The sequence below is a fragment of the Dendroctonus ponderosae genome, unplaced genomic scaffold (assembly GCF_020466585.1).
Source record: "Dendroctonus ponderosae isolate FM_Combo_2020 unplaced genomic scaffold, Dpon_F_20191213v2 Dpon_F_20191213_1, whole genome shotgun sequence".
Lineage (NCBI taxonomy): Eukaryota > Metazoa > Arthropoda > Insecta > Coleoptera > Curculionidae > Dendroctonus > Dendroctonus ponderosae.
In genome coordinates, this window is record NW_026017110.1 from 30,316,917 (window position 1) to 30,333,182 (window position 16,266).

The 16,266-nt window shown below is 34.6% G+C and overlaps 1 protein-coding gene across 4 annotated transcripts in view; it reads right to left on the minus strand.

Moving 5' to 3' along the window:
• Positions 1 to 148: 148 nt before the first annotated feature.
• The window catches only part of LOC109536767 (nucleolin), a 19,931-nt gene continuing 3,813 nt past the window's right edge, over positions 149 to 16,266 (minus strand). Inside the window, exons 3-7 of one of the 4 annotated variants that reach the window (XR_007280320.1) lie at positions 12,158 to 12,458; positions 11,207 to 11,654; positions 11,009 to 11,155; positions 657 to 1,148; positions 149 to 603 (exon numbers count right to left, since the gene is read on the minus strand). Coding sequence is in view for 2 of the 4 variants with exons in the window: in XM_019903124.2 (XP_019758683.1) it covers positions 919 to 1,148; positions 11,009 to 11,155; positions 11,207 to 11,654; positions 12,158 to 12,458 (1,126 nt within the window). In the remaining 2 variants the exon portion in view is untranslated. Of the gene's footprint in view, positions 1,149 to 7,650; positions 7,809 to 11,008; positions 11,156 to 11,206; positions 11,655 to 12,157; positions 12,459 to 16,266 lie in introns of those variants that run through there. The other 3 variants (XR_007280321.1, XM_019903124.2, XM_019903125.2) reach the window with 3 other exon arrangements.

Consider the following 16,266-nt stretch of genomic DNA (forward strand, 5'->3'; position numbering starts at 1 on the left):
AATTATTTGTTTATTTTCTTAAGCCTTGATTCATAACGTGCTCATTTTGCTTTTTGATCAAAGGTTTGTTGTTTGTATAAAACACTTTTCACAAATTAATGGTACTTGGCGTTTCGCCTATTTATTRACTGCAATAAAAAKTWGAAAATGCTTATGAAGTTTTTATTATCAACATATCCAAACACCAATCACTACCCAGTACTTTAATTGAGATTAGGAGCATGTTTATTTTCAATTTGATAAATTTGTTTATAAATCAGAAACAAGTCTTGCCTCTGTACAAATATATCAAACTGAATATTAAACATATCTTAATTCCAATTTAAGTAATGGGTAGGCCGACAATAGCAAGGATGCAAACCCTGAACAGTAGTAGTAGAGACGCAAACCCCGCAAAAAGGACGTGGCGCAGTTGTGTCTAGGTTCATAATAGATGGCGGTAGGATAGACATTGTTTCCACATTGTGCTAGAGAGTTGGTAATCTATACTCGTCTTTATCTATGATTCTCCTTAAACGTTTAATACGCCATCGACCGTGAATCACCCTGTATACTATTGTGGCGGAACTCGTACCAACCTTTGGTTTTAACAGAGACAGACACCTAAGAATTCATGTATTTGTCTTTATCTAAGCTAAGAATCGGTCGTTTATTACCTCCTTCTCCGCTGGTACGTATTTATTTCCAAACCGTTTATACGTACTTTTAAAAATTAAAGTATTAAAAATTAAAGCATGGTTCATTGCTTCGGTGTCCTATTGAGGTAAGTTAATGCATACAGTTAAATGAATACGGTCGATACGCTTGTGGGTTCTTCCACGGGTTGGAAAAATAATTCCTTAGCTTTTGAAATGTGTATTAAAGCAAAACACATTTATTTCTGCAATAATATATTAATTGTTTCTAAACACATGACACTTACTTCCTTTTAAAGAAACTAGTGAGAGTGGATTGATTTGCTGCAGGAATTTTTTTGGTAGATTTCTTTCCTTTGGCAGCCTTATTCGGGCTAATTTCCTTTTCAGATTTATTAACAACTTTTTCCTCGGTTTTATTTTTTAGAGGCTTTTCTTCTGGTCGAGGAATTTTATTGTTTGGGTCATTTTCGTCCTCTGATGCTGTTTCGTATACGTACTCGGTTTGAGTCACTAGAATACAAAAATGCTACAATATAGAAGCAGGTCCTTTAACCGCTGGTACAAACAATTTAATATTATTTTACTTCCTTTGCAAGTACAAATCAGTCAGCTAAAAAATGCAGAATTGTTAAGAAATTAAAAATAGTTTTCAAAATAACATGGACGACAGGGGAATCAGAAAACACAAATAATTTTCCATAAAAATGTCATGTTATTATACAAATAGTGTACCGTTAATGGATACAAAAACGCGACATCAGTATTAACTTTAGAGTGTTAAAATATACAGGGTGTTTGATAAGTAGATGCATACCTTGCAGAGGTAATAGTGCAAGAAATTTTGGATATATTTCGATAATAGCCCATGTTCCGAAAATGCTTATTTTCCGCCCTACAGGGTGATAACGTTTTAATAACAAAATGTAATTTATTCATATTGCGAAAACCGCTTGAAATATTTTAATGACATTTTACAGACTTATGCAGTTAACAACAAAACATGTTTTGTAATGCGTGAAATTTGATTTTAGCTAGAAAATTGGATAGTGTGCCAAAGTCATTGGGGGCAAGAGGCCTAAAATATTTTTAAGATGGCCACACTTCCGGTTATACCGGAAGTAGGTATCAACTCTATATATTATTACATTATTGAATTGTACTCCAGATTATAAATATCTTTCATGTATAATATTCTATACCTAAGTCTAACCGTTTTTGATATATTTCAAATTTTATGTAAAAAATGACAGTTGCAGCTATTCGAATAATTGAGGAGCCACTTGTCAAAGCGCATTATGTCCACTTGAGGACAAAATTCGTTTTGTTGCGATTTTGTATGTATTTCCACTTCTTCTATGGATCTGTAAACCCAGAATAAACCAAATAGCGTTATATTCCTATCTAATTTGAGTGCCAAATATGATATTCACATCGAAACGGATTATGTCCGGAAGAGTTGTCATATCATAACGCATTATGGTACTTTACCACCAGGAGGTGTCGCTGGACATCGTGCAAATAACCCAATTTTTGAAATTCTGCCGTTAGTCGTTCGAGTTTAGTTCACCTATTAACGTTTTTATCTTTTTGTTAAGCTGCATAAATAATTGTATTTGTAATGTATGTAAGTATTGATTTCTGGAATATATGGTAGTGATATATATGTATTGTTTTTTTGTTCCTCATTATTTATAGTGTCGTGAAAATTGTTGAATGTATCTAGGATATATTGAACTTTATCTTTGGGTAAACACATTAAGTAATCATAGCGCTTAAAGAAAGTGGGTTGATATAGGCTTGTTATTATGTTTTTTTTTCAAGCTTTTCATAACAAGGTTTGCAATTGTCGCTGATATGGGGGAACCCATTGCTACACCGTATATTTGTGAATAATATTTGGTTTCAAACTTGAAATATGTAGATTTTAGGCATAGATTTACCGCTTCAATAAATTATTTTTCTGGAATTGTTGTATGTTGTTCGATTTCCTTCCATTTATTTCTCATACATTTGCTTGCATATTCAATTGGGATATTGGTATATAATGATGTTACATCAAGCGATACTAAACAGTGATTTTGTGGTATTTTTTGGTTTTAGATAAATTCACAAAAATTCCAAGAGTCCTTAATATGATATTCTGACTGTCCTAAGACATTCTTTAGAATTGTGGAAAGGAACTGTGATAAGTTGTAAGTTGGTGTACCTATATTGTTGACGATTGGTCGTAATGGTATGTGGTTTCTATGAAGTTTAAGTAGTCCGTATAGTACTGGTGCTTGGCCTTTACTGCAGTACAGTGTTCGTTTTGTTTCTTCATTTATGTAGTTCTGTTTAAACCAAAAATATGTTATTTTATTTAGTTTTATTTGTACATTATTGGCTAATTTTTTTCCCTGTTTATATCCAAACTAACCCAAACTAACGAGGCTCTAGCGACCGAGTTACAGCGGTATAACTGTTAAACCGAGGATTAAGGAAAGGTAATCCGTCTACCATCCCGGAATGGCCAGCGTGGTAGGGTATCAGGCTAAATAAACCCCACAGAAAAAAAAATCATGTACACACAAAATACACTAAGAGCCATTGTTGTCCGAGGCGGCTTAATAGTCCCTGATAACGTAGCAATCAGACAAGGCTAAGAGCAATAATAGATCTAGCTACCATGGAAAAGAGGAAATGCATATTGCCACGTATAATATAAGAACACTATCAACCGACCAAAAAATGCAGAAACTAGAAGAAGAGCTAAGTTACATTAAATGGGACGTCTTAGGAATCAGTGAAGTTCGACGCAAGGGAGAGAACCAAATAGAGCTCAAATCAGGACATCTGTTCCACTACAGAGGAAAGGAAGAAATGCTAGAAGGGGGAGTAGGCTTTTTCATCAACAAAACACACAAAAACAGTATACTAAAAATCGAAAGTATCTCAACAAGGGTTATACATCTATTACTAGAGATTAATAAAAGAAACAAAATGAAAATTATCCCAGTGTGTGCACCAACATCAACTCACAGTGACGATGAAGTCGACAACTTTTACGAAGATATCTCTAAAGCAATACAACAAGACCAAGCACAGTATACGATGCTTCTTGGCGCTTTTAATGCAAAATTAGGCCACAAATTAGACGATAGTGAATTTGCTCTGGGTCCCTACGGTTATGGAGAAAGAAACGGTAGGGGCGGTATGCTTCTGCATTTAATGTTACACCATAAACTGCTATGTATGATCTCCTTTTTTAAAAAGAGTGACCAGCGCAAGTGAACTTGGCTGAGTCCCGACGGTGTTACGAAGAACCAAATTGATTTTATAATATCAAATAGAAAGGATATAATACAAGATGTCACCGTACTAAACAATTTCACCGTAGGCAGTGACCATCGCCTAGTTCGAACAAAAATTGTAATTAACACAAGGAAAGAACAAGAAAAGATTATATCTGGAGCACGAAAGCTTAAGCAGAACCGCATTTATGATATAGATGCCTATGAAACAATGGTTACGTCTAATCTACAACATGTTGAAAACATGAATGAAGAACACATAAACGTGGAAGACCTGAATAAACAAATTATCCATACGATACAAGAAGCCAGAAAAGAAAACTTTAGTAAAACTAGGAAAAGGCAAGAAAAATTGAGTACAAGCACATTAAATATGATGAAGTATAGAAGGGAAGTGTTGGGCAAATATACAACAAACTATACCTCTCTAAGACAGCTAAATAAAGACATCTCTAAAGCTATCAGAAAAAACGATTGAAGAAAATAAAAGCATGAAGATACTCCGACGCAGACTAAATTTGGGCAAAAGAACCATAACAGAAGTTAGGAGATAAACATGAGAACATTGTTACGAGCAGGGAGGAATTGCTTATAGTAGTGACGGATTTCTATTCAGAGCTATATTCAAACCAAGCTGAACCATTTAATCAACAGCAAATACCAAAAGTCCAGAACGTGGGATCGGAAGATATCCCAGAGATGCCTATTGATGAGATTAAGTCAGCTATCAAAAATATGAAGAATAACACATCGCCTGGCGATGATAACATAACAATTGAGTATATCAAGGAAGGAGCATCAACTTTGCTATATGTAATCCAAAAACTATTTAATGCCTGCCTACTAAAGGGTACAACACCTTCTCAATGGACAAATGCTATCATCATAATTATGCACAAGAAAGGCGATGTCACAGATCTGAGGAATTATCGACCAATAAGCCTACTGTCCCACGTATACAAGCCATTCATGGCAGTTATTACAAAGAGGCTCACCAACAAACTTGACAGCTACCAACCCTGTAAACAGGTTGGCTTTCATTCTGGCTATAATACTAACGATCACCTACAAGTGATAAAATCTCTAATAGAAAAATGTGTCGAATTATGCCACAGCTCACCTAGACTGTTTAATACATTACTTCAATACATGTGTAAAAGAATAGACTGGGATGATATGGGTATTAATGACAACGGTGAAAACCTCAACCACCTCAGGTTCGCCGATGATATAGTTTTAATCTCAGACCGTGTTGACAATGCCAGAGCATCTCTTGAAAAACTCCACCAGGTATCCGGACAAGTTGGGCTAAAGATCAACATATAAAAAACTCAATTTATGACTAATCTAGTAGTATCCACCAATATGCCCTTAGGTGATAATGAAGTACAACAGTAACAGAAGTAACAAGTGACATCATATAAATACTTGGGCCACGAAATCCGAATAGGCCGGGATAATCAGACCTCTGAAATCTCTAGGAGAATAGGTTTGACATGGGCAGCAGTTGGCAACCCCAGAGAATCATTCAAGTCTGAACTCCCCATATGTTTAAAACGCACTAACTAAGAAATCGATTAATAAAATAATAACAACACAAGTAGCACTGGAAAGATCGATGTTGGGGGTATCACTTAGGGAAAGAATACATAACAGAGATATACGGCGTAGGACAGGAGTTACGGATGTAGTAAAGAAAATATCCTCTTTAAAATGGAACTGGGCAGGTCACGTTGCGAGAACTAGACGATCGATGGACTAGAAAAATTATCGAATGGAGACCACGATGTGAGGCCTATCGAAGGAGAGGACGACCACCGACGAGATGGACGGACGACTTAAGGAGAATCCGAACAAACTGGATGCAGGTCGCGCAGAATAGGCATCAGTGGCACAGTTTTCGGGAGACCTATGTTCAACAGTGGACGCTATAGTGGGCTAATATGATGATAAAGAAAAAATGACTCTTTTGATGTAAAAATCAAACTTGAACCGTCGTATTATTTTGACGACGAATCAAAAGTAAATATGTCAATAGTAAAGCGTGGTCGGAATGTGAAAAACATAAAGAGCCATCGGACGTCCCACTTGTGATTTTAATCAAAGAAGCTAAAAAAATGATGTTAAAAAATTGCTCCAAGCAAGATTTGGGGTCGACTGGGAAGATAATATTACGTTATCATCTTTAAAATTTTTAACCATGCCCTAAATGTTGGGCCATAAATTCCAGAAGGAGCTCCAGACCATAACGAGGAAGAAAACTTCTACGAATGCCTAGCGGAAGACCTAGTTGACCATATTTAATTCATAATTTAGAATTTTGTGTTGAAAGCACTGTTTTTAGGTCTTGTTTTTCCATTAAAGTTATTTTTTGTTCCTTGGTTATATGTGTTTTATTTTGAAGTAAATGTAAAAGTAGCTCAGTTGGGTTTTGTCTTGTTTATTTTTTATTATAACGTATAACATCACGCATTATATATACAATGATGGATCAAAACGCATTATGTCCAACTATATACTGACTTTTTTTACAATCTATGATAGCCCCATTTGTGATTATTTAATTTTATTCGGTATTGAAAATAAGGGTAAGTTTGTGTAAAGTTGTCTATTCCAAAAGTGTTTAGTTTTCGAACTATTGTCAATTTAATGGTTTCATATGACTATTTTGCCGCATCTTATCTTAAATCATGTCACTCTTAATTGCCATGACTACAGTGACAATTTTTAATACAATCAAATGTCAAAGGAAAGGTTACAGCTGTCAGTTACCTTTTGAAAACAATTAACATTCATACCCGGTCGCTTAAATTATGCAAACAGAGATTATTTAAACTTATTTACTATGGTATTATGGAGAATGTGATACAGTTATATCAAGAACCGTTTATTTATTATTAATTATTATTATATCATGAACACAAACCAGCATTTTTCTTTAAATCTAGGGGTCGCATACTGAGACTCATAAAACATAAGAGAGAACTTTACAGACTATACACTTACACCCAAAATAACGACCTAAAAAAGACACGGAACCAACTCAACAGGAACATTAAAACTCTGATTGGACAATAGCGACAAGACAAATGGTTAGAAACATGTAAGAAAATAAAAAAAGACAAGGGCAAAACATATTGGCAAAAAATCAAGAAATGAGCACAATACAAGAAAACTAACACTACTGACACAATTGACAAAACGTAATAGAACGTTACACACACAAAGAGAAAGTTGACGCATTCGCCAGACACTATCAAAAGGCCTTCAGCATATCGACAAACCCTAACTTTGACAATGACAACTGGAACATGATCAATGACTGGTACTTGAACTACTTTAACAACTCACCAAACTATACTTACAAACTAATCACAGACACAGAGTACGATGAAGCCCTATCACATATCAAAAATACAGCACCGGGAAAAGACAAAATAAAGGCAAAACTCCTGAAAAGCTTAACCCAATAAACCCACAAACTCATCCTTACTGAAATCAACAACTGCATCACAAATAACAAAATTCCGAAAACATGTAAAAGTGGTGTAATAATTCCTAAACCTAAACATGAACGAGACCGTACACAAATGGAAAACTACAGACCTATTACATTACTCCCGGTGCTGCGCAAAGTTATGGAACACATACTAAAACAGAGACTCGAAGAACTGATCGGAAAACATATACCAACTTACCAATTTGGCTTCAAACAATATCACTCGACTATTCATCCGCTATTTATTTTGACCAACAACATACAAACAACTCACCTAACTGACGGAAAGTCGGCATGTCTACTCCTGGACATCAACAAGGCTTTTGATAGTGTCTGGCATAGGGGTTTACTATACAAACTCCACACACACCACCATACCTACTACACACCATAAAAAACTTATTAGAAAACAGACAACTACAAGTACGAATTGACAACACACTCTCCTTTGCTTTTTCCCCTGAACAAGGGCTTCCTCAAGGATCCCCGCTCTCAGCCTTTCAGTTACAACTTACCAGACAAAAGTCAAATCGACAGAACGGCATACATATTACAATACGCTGACGACACGGCACTTATTGTACAAGACAAAACTACTGAAAAAGCCACTGAAAGACTCCACACACTAACAAACAACACAATGACGTGGTTTTATAAATGGAGGCTAACGCCAAACGCGACAAAAAAATCAACTTCTGCGCACGAACCACAGACTCAACGCTGACTCCCCCACAATAAATACAGACGGCCAAACGACGTAAGGTACCTTGGGATGACAATCGACCACAAACTGAAATTCACTAAACACACACGAAACATCAGAACAGAAATGAGCCCCCTGCACAACCCTTCCAACCAACTACTATACGAACGCACAAACCTGACAACAATTTCGGAGACTAATACACTAACCCCCACAACTGGACCATACTGAATCCTCTTTGCCTCACAAGACAGACAAAACACTCCCGTTTTCGTTCCCCAACAGATACTTTACTCTAAAACATCTACAAACGCAACTGAACTTAGGACTAAGATCTGTTTGTTTTGTAAGCGAATAATTTTTTATTTAATTATTTTTTTATCGCTGATTAGTTTATACGAGTGTTAGGAATAGGAACAAATTTTAGAATAAGCTAGGCTACGACATATGTACTACACAGGGGCAGAAAGACCGATTGGGTCGATAGCCGTTTTCTGTAGGAAATAAAGATTATTTATATACAGGGTGTTCCGTAAATATGTTAAAGTATTTTAACTGCGTGTTCTCCCAGTCATTTTAGAGGGGGGTCTTCCTGAGAATTTTTTAAATTTGAGGTCTCATTTTTGAGATATTTGATCTCCAAAATGGCGAAAAATATTAGTTTTTGTCGTTTTTCTTTAAAACGGTTAAACATTCAATTTTGGTACACATTATAAGCTAATTGAGTGCTATTCTATGGCAGTGTTTTGTAGTTTAGTTTACTTTCATACAGGGTAGAAATGTGGAACCCCTACTTTTGTTTGGTTCAGAACTTTTTTGTGTGCACCCAAACTTTTATCAACATATTTTTTTTAATTACTACAAGTTATTGATCAACTTTTTATCCTTTATTGTTTTTCCCTAAGGGCACTAGTTTGCCCGCAAAAAAAATAATCGTTTTGGCTTGATCAAAACTTTCCAAGCCGTTGGATTGGAAGAGGTCAAAAAGCTCCTCCTCCCAGATCTCCCGATCTAAACGTGCTTGATTTTTAATTCTGGGGCCCTTTAAAAAATACGGTGTATTCAACAGAAGTGAATACAATCGAAGAACTTCAGGAAAGAATAATTAGTATTTCTAACAAAATAAGGACTTCAGTGGAAACTTTACGGTCTGTAAATGTTTAATTTAATTAAACGACTGCGATTATGCCAAGAATGTCAAGGTGACCAACAGCTGCTAAGTTAACATTAGAATCTTTATTTAGTTTTAATTTTGTTTGTTTATATCGTTGCGCATATTGTTTAGGTTGTTAATAATCAACTAATAATGCATACCAAAATTATTATATGAAAACGTTATTAGATTTAAAAAAATTAACTTAATTACTTACACATTTTGAGAACGACAAAGAAAACCATTTTATTTTTTTAGGGCCAACTAGTGGTCTTAGGAAAAAACAATAAGAGATAAAAAAGTTAGTAAATAACTTGTAGTGATTAACAAAATTATGCGAGAAAAGTTTGAGTGCACACAAAAAAGATCTAAACAAAACAAAACTAGGGGTTCTACATTTCTACCTTGTATAAAAGCAAACTGAACCACGAAACACTATAATAAAATGGCACTCAATTAGCTTATAATGTATACCAAAATTGAAGTTTCTATGTTTAACCGTTTTAGAGGAAAACAGCAAAAACTATTATTTTTCGCCATTTTGGAAATCAAATATCAAATTCTCAGGAAGACCCCCCTCTAAAATGACTAGAAGAACACCCTGTATATATATCTAGGGGTCTCTAATTTTTATGGTTGCTCTTATAAATTGAATATGCACTGTTATTTAGACGTATTAAAAATTATTGAAATTTTGTATAATTTGATTAACAGCACAGCGTGAAGATTTCTGTTTTTGTGGATATTGGAATGGCAAATGTGTCACATGTTCTTGATATAATTTTATCACATTCTCCGTAAATAATAAATAAGTTTAAATAATATTTTGTATAATTTAAGCTTCCGGGTATAATTATTAATTATTTTCAAAAGGTAACTGACACAAAACTTTTGGAATAGGCAACTTTACACAAATTTGCTCTTATTTTCAATAGTGAATAAGATAAAATTTTCAAAAATGAGTGTTTTTATTTGGAAAAAAAATTTTGGACGGTTTTCTCAACGTCATTGTAAAACTTATTTTTTTACACTTTGTTTTAATAGTTATGAAAATTTTGTCAAAATGTCATTAACGTAAGTCCTTGACAACAAGAAATGCGACTTAAATTAAGTTATTCATACAACATATTCCCTTATAGGAAAAACGAATAATTATTGGAGTGGCTACAATTGTCATCTTTTACATAAAATTTCAGATATATCAAAAACGGTTAGACTTAGGTATAGGATATTCTACATGAAATATATTCAGAATTTGGAATAGATTTCAAAAATGTAATAATATATAGCGTGGTTATAGTAGGTAATAATATATCGCTTGGGCACGCTGTCCAATTTTCAAATATCTCCAAACTATAGTTTGCCAGATATCAATCGCGGCTGTTCCCGGTGGGACACCCTGTATAATGAGTTTTAAAGTTTGTTTTTTCTTAGTATAAATATACCGATCGAATAAACTTAGAACAAAATAATCGTCATTTGGCAGTGATTGCACAACGATCAAGCCCCATTAAATTTTCTGAATTAAGCTCAATTTGTAAATGTACAAAAGGATTACTAACTAAAATTATACAGGGTTACGATGTAATTTGAAGATGTTAATTGTGCGCAAACCGTTTGGAATGTTTCCATCGCACGTGCGTGATTTCATTCATTTACTTGCACTTTGCCGTATAAAAATCCAAAATTAAAAAACCATAGCGAATATAAAGCCAACAAATGTACCTATAAAACCTTCATCATCTTCGTAGGTTTTCTTCACCGATTTTCTCCGTTTATTTTTGGGTAAAATTGGCTTGACATCTTTTTCCGGTTCTGGTTCGTCATTCACAGATTCCATTTCATTTTCTGACTGATCTGATGCAAACATATCTAAAACGTAAGTTACGGCTTACTTGTCAATTCAAAAGTTTGAGACATTACCATCGCTTTCAGATTCCTCCACAATGATTCTTCTCCTTTTTTTCGCTGATTTATCATTGCAACTAGTACTTGGTCGCTTTTTATTTTTTTGATATGTTGATGTTTTCTTTGGGCCGGGTTTAACTTCACTTTTAACAGGTTTCGAATCATGAATTTCCAAATCTTTAAATATCTCCTCATCGGTATCTGAATCAAATAAATCTGACTTTTTCAGGACCTTTCCATGTTCAGTTTTTATTGTTTTATTTGAATTACATTCGCCAACGTCTACTTTTAATTCTTCGGGCTTAACTGTCTCAGGTGCAATTTCTTTAGTGGCTTGCTTTGTAACGGAATTTAATAAACCATCATTCCTTTGCAGAGCTTTCGGCTCAGTAGCCTTTTGTTTGGCTGCATTAGCTTGAGCAGCCTTATTGAAAAGACTTGTAATACTGCCCTTAGAATTCGCCTAGTACAAAAAAAAAATTAAACTAAGAATAGTCATATTTATGTAGTTTGCCTACACAATATCACTTCTTATATAAATTACAGTTAAGTGTGTCGTTTTTTTTTTAATTTAAAGAGTTTTTAAAAACGTGTTAAATGTGCAAGTAAGCAACATACGAATCTTCAATCGTTAATTAAATTTATGCTGTGCATAATTTCATATTCTGTTTAGAAAGCAAGTACAGTTTCAATTTACAGCAAGTAGTTTGGTTTCTAGGACTTATTCCAAAAGTATTAAAAAAGTATGTAAGACTTAATAACGAAGCTAAACATAGACGACCACAGATTTCTTCAAATTTTACGAGATACAATATATTTTACTAGTTCCTATTAATGCAACATGCTACAGTTCGCTGCTTGTTAAGTTGTTCTTTATTATTATTATTATTATTATTGTAACAATTAACTGTAAGATTTATAGAAAACTCCATTACAAACGTTTAAGCTGCAAAATAATATGGGTACCTGAGTTTTGTTATGTTCTGGTGTGACTTCAGATTTCTCAACCTTTATATCAATATTATTAGCCTTTTTGGCTGAGCTGTTCTGCTTCATAAACATTGAAGACTTTCCGTTTGACTTATTGTCCGCTGATGTAGCTTCAGATTTCCCAACCTTTATATCACAATTATTTGCCTTTTTGTCCGAACCGTTCTGCTTCATAAATACTGTAGATTTGCCTTTTATTGTGGCAGTCGGCAATGGGGGCAACACCTTCTTCAAAAGTTTCCTTTTCACACAGTTCTTTCCAATAACCAAACCTGATCTACAAAAAAATATATATTTATACAGTGTAATATAAATTAAATAACTTATAAAGTACCTACTTGGTCAAATTGGATACTTTTTAATATGAACATACCTAGTTAATGCCTATTAAAATATAAGCTTCAAAAATAACTTTCCAGTCTGAGTTTGCAAGAGACCGACTAGCTTGTGCACATTAAAGCTCGAAATTTTAACAACCTAAGGACGGAGTTCGCTATACACAAAAACCGTTCTAGCTCTTCACAAAATAAAAAACGAAATTCCAATCATAGAAGGCTCTTTCTGGGAACCTCCAAATGATTTTGACATATTAGACGTCGAACTGTACATATGTCTTAGTAGAGAAATGACCTCTGAATTAGAAGTGCATGAATTAATAATTCCAAATTATCATGCAAGTCCATCGTGGACTCACCGAAAAATTGTAACAGAGGTAAAAGTTTATAGAAGTACCGTCTCAAACGTTATTAAGCGGGTCAAGCAAACATTAAATGTTAATCGCAAAAAGGGTTCGAGTAAAAAAAGTGGATTTACACTAGGGCTCGGAATCAAACTCGAATAATTCGAGTATTCGAGTATTCGAATATTCAAAAAGCGAATAATTATGTCTAGTCATAGCTCGAATATTCGAATACTCACAACGGGCAAATATCTTTATATGCACTTCGTATACTTTCATAAAATAAATTATTTATATTCTACAAGCAAGCAAGAAAGTTTGCTCAGCTATATTTCTGGATGTTGCACAAGCTTTCGATAAAGTCTGGCACGAAGGCTTGATCCATAAACTTGAAAAGTTGCTTCCGGTTCAATACTCACAAATATTGAAATCTTACGTAACTGAGAGGTACTTCAGAGTCAGACAAGACAATGCTTACTCTGACCTAAAAGAAATTCAAGCAGGGGTTCCACAGGGCAGTGTATTGGGACCAATACTTTATCTACTATACACATCGGATCTGCCAGTAGGCTCTAATGATGTCAGTGTGAGTGGGGTTGAAGAAGAATTACGTCAAGCTACTGTTGCTGATCAAAATGTTGTTGCTACATTCGCCGATGACACTGCAATCCTAGCGATAGGCGACAGCACTATGCAATCTACTGAAAAACTCCAAGCAGCTATAGATGAGGTTCAACGTTATCAAATTAAATGAAAAGAAATCGGTCCATATCGACTTCACCAACAAACGAATAACTACAAACCAGTATACATTAATGACAAGATTATACCATATGGGAATACAGCTAAATATCTAGGCATAACACTCGATACAACACTCAGATGGAAACCACACGTCAAGAAGAACTGAATCTGAAGTACAGAAAGATGTACTGGCTATTGGGTAGAAACTCAGCTCTCACAGTGTATAACAAGCACATCACAGTTATATAATCAAGTCCTCAAGCCAGTGTGGAGTTATGGTGTGCAACTTTGGGGCTGCACCAAACAGAGCAATAGAAACATCATCCAGCGCTTCCAGAATAAAGTACTTCGTAGTATCGTTGATGCACCATAGTATATAAGAAATGAAAATCTTCATAAAGACTTGGGTGTAGAAACAGTAGATAACGTCATCAAAAAGTATGCACAGAACATGGTTTTTGATCATCACATTGAAATCATGTACTTACAATTTCTTCACTAGTTGAATACTTTAATATTTGTTAAATACTCGAATACTCGACTTTAATAGAGAATAGAAGAGAGAATAATTTTCATCGTTAAATAAAAATTTGCAGTAAAATCTGGCAAAACCGAAAATACCATCGGAGCTGATGACATTCCAACGAAGCTATTACAAATGATCAAAGAGAAAAACATCGAAATCTATCATAATCATAATCAAGGCCGCTACAGTTAGTCGGTTGGAAGCGTTGTTATCGGCATTTACACCGGCGAATGCTGAGAATACTCTGGACAGCTATGCAGACCAACAAAATGGTGCTAAACAGAGCCGACGCAACACATTTGCTACTAAATGCAGGAAAATCTCATTTCTTGGACATGTCTTCAGATGATAGCGATACAAGACCCTACTGTGGATCATAATGGGAACAGTCGGAGGACGTAGAGGAGTGGGAAGAAAACAAGCTTTATGGCTGAAGAACATCCGTGAATGCACCAGTAAATGCAGCGCAGAGGAACTATTCCGATTGACGCAAAATCGAGAAGGACTCGCCCAAGTGATTGCCAACGTCAGGGGGACCTGATATGGCACTTGAAGAAGAAAATATGATAATGATGGAAGAACTGATTTATGAAGACATAAAACGGTATATTTACATTAGTATATACAGGGTGATTCAAAATTGGCGTCATTCCTTTTAAGGGGTAATAGGGGCTCACTTGGAAAATACGAGAAAAATATTTAAAACATTTTTCGATAATTTCCAGAAGATTGTTGAAAATCGAATTTCAACTTTGTTATTAAGCATTGTGCAGTATTTCATGTTTAATTGGTAGCATCAAATTACGAAAATTTTTGATGTTAAAAAAGTTCTATTCTACAATTCTGTGATGAAAAGTCAAAGCGGCAATTATGTTTTTTGTCATCAACATATATAATAACAATAATTTGTCAAACTGTCACTTACTTTAAATTTCCTTTCACGAATTTGCGAATATGCGATTAGTTCATGGGAAATGCTACACCAGAAGCTGAAAGAACTCACGCCAACAAAGGGCGAGGAGAGTGGTTCCAGGAAGATAGTGGACAATAGATGTTCGGGTTCCAGACACAGAGAAACACGTATTGGACATAATTGCAGCAGAGCCTTTCAGGGGCACACAGAACATTGCACAACAACTAACACTTATCCAGGCACCAAATAAATACCGGCTACATTCCGACCACGTATGTAAGATCACATTAAACTAATGGATTACTGAACACCGGTATAATTTGAGCAGGACTTAATTAACCGAATACGAGAATCTGCTCGAGAAGAGTGCATAATATGGTGATAACACAGGCACTTGTTGGGAGTTACAGACTCAAATGTATGTTTTCATAATTTGTAAACAAATTAATAATTTGAGGTTACGAGTTTCGAAATAGGTTCCGTCATTCAACGATTCTTGTTGAATTTACCGTTCACCCTTGTCTATCTTATTGTCACTCTTTATTTATCCATGGTTACCGGAGTTTAAAATAATTACGAAGCAACAGGTATTTATGCAATGTTAATTAGGCAGATTATCTTGAAAAACATTGTTGCCGTTTTTCTAATATAGTTTTTTGGAAATTTCTGTTTTCAGTAACAATTAATTATTTTTACTAATTATTCTGTACTCCTAAAACACCGCCAGACTGGAATGACGCCAATTTTCAATCACCCGGGATGTTGAGCATTGATATTAAAGGAAAGATACTATCATACGCTGATGATACTGTAATGATCTTCTCTGGCAGTAATTGGACCAACTTAAAAGAAATTGTAAAACAGGGTTTCAGCAAAGTGCATAATTGGTTAAATAATTTTGGGTTGTCGCGTTGTGATAAAATTTTGTTTTTTGTTGGTTGTCGTAATGTTAAAAAATCACATTATATTGCCTTTTCACTAACAATCCGTGTTTAATTGCAAATCGTCCGTATTTTGATAAAATTAGATGAGGATAAAATGTTAGAATTAAAAGGGTTAGAAAATACAAAATACTTAGGCATTATAATTGATAAGCACTTAAAATGGACAAATCATATTGAATATTTAATAACCAAAATCAGAAAATTGATATGTAAGTTTTATATACTGCGAGAGTTCCTAAGCTTAAAGCTTATAAAAACAGTGTATTGGTGAAAATGGGG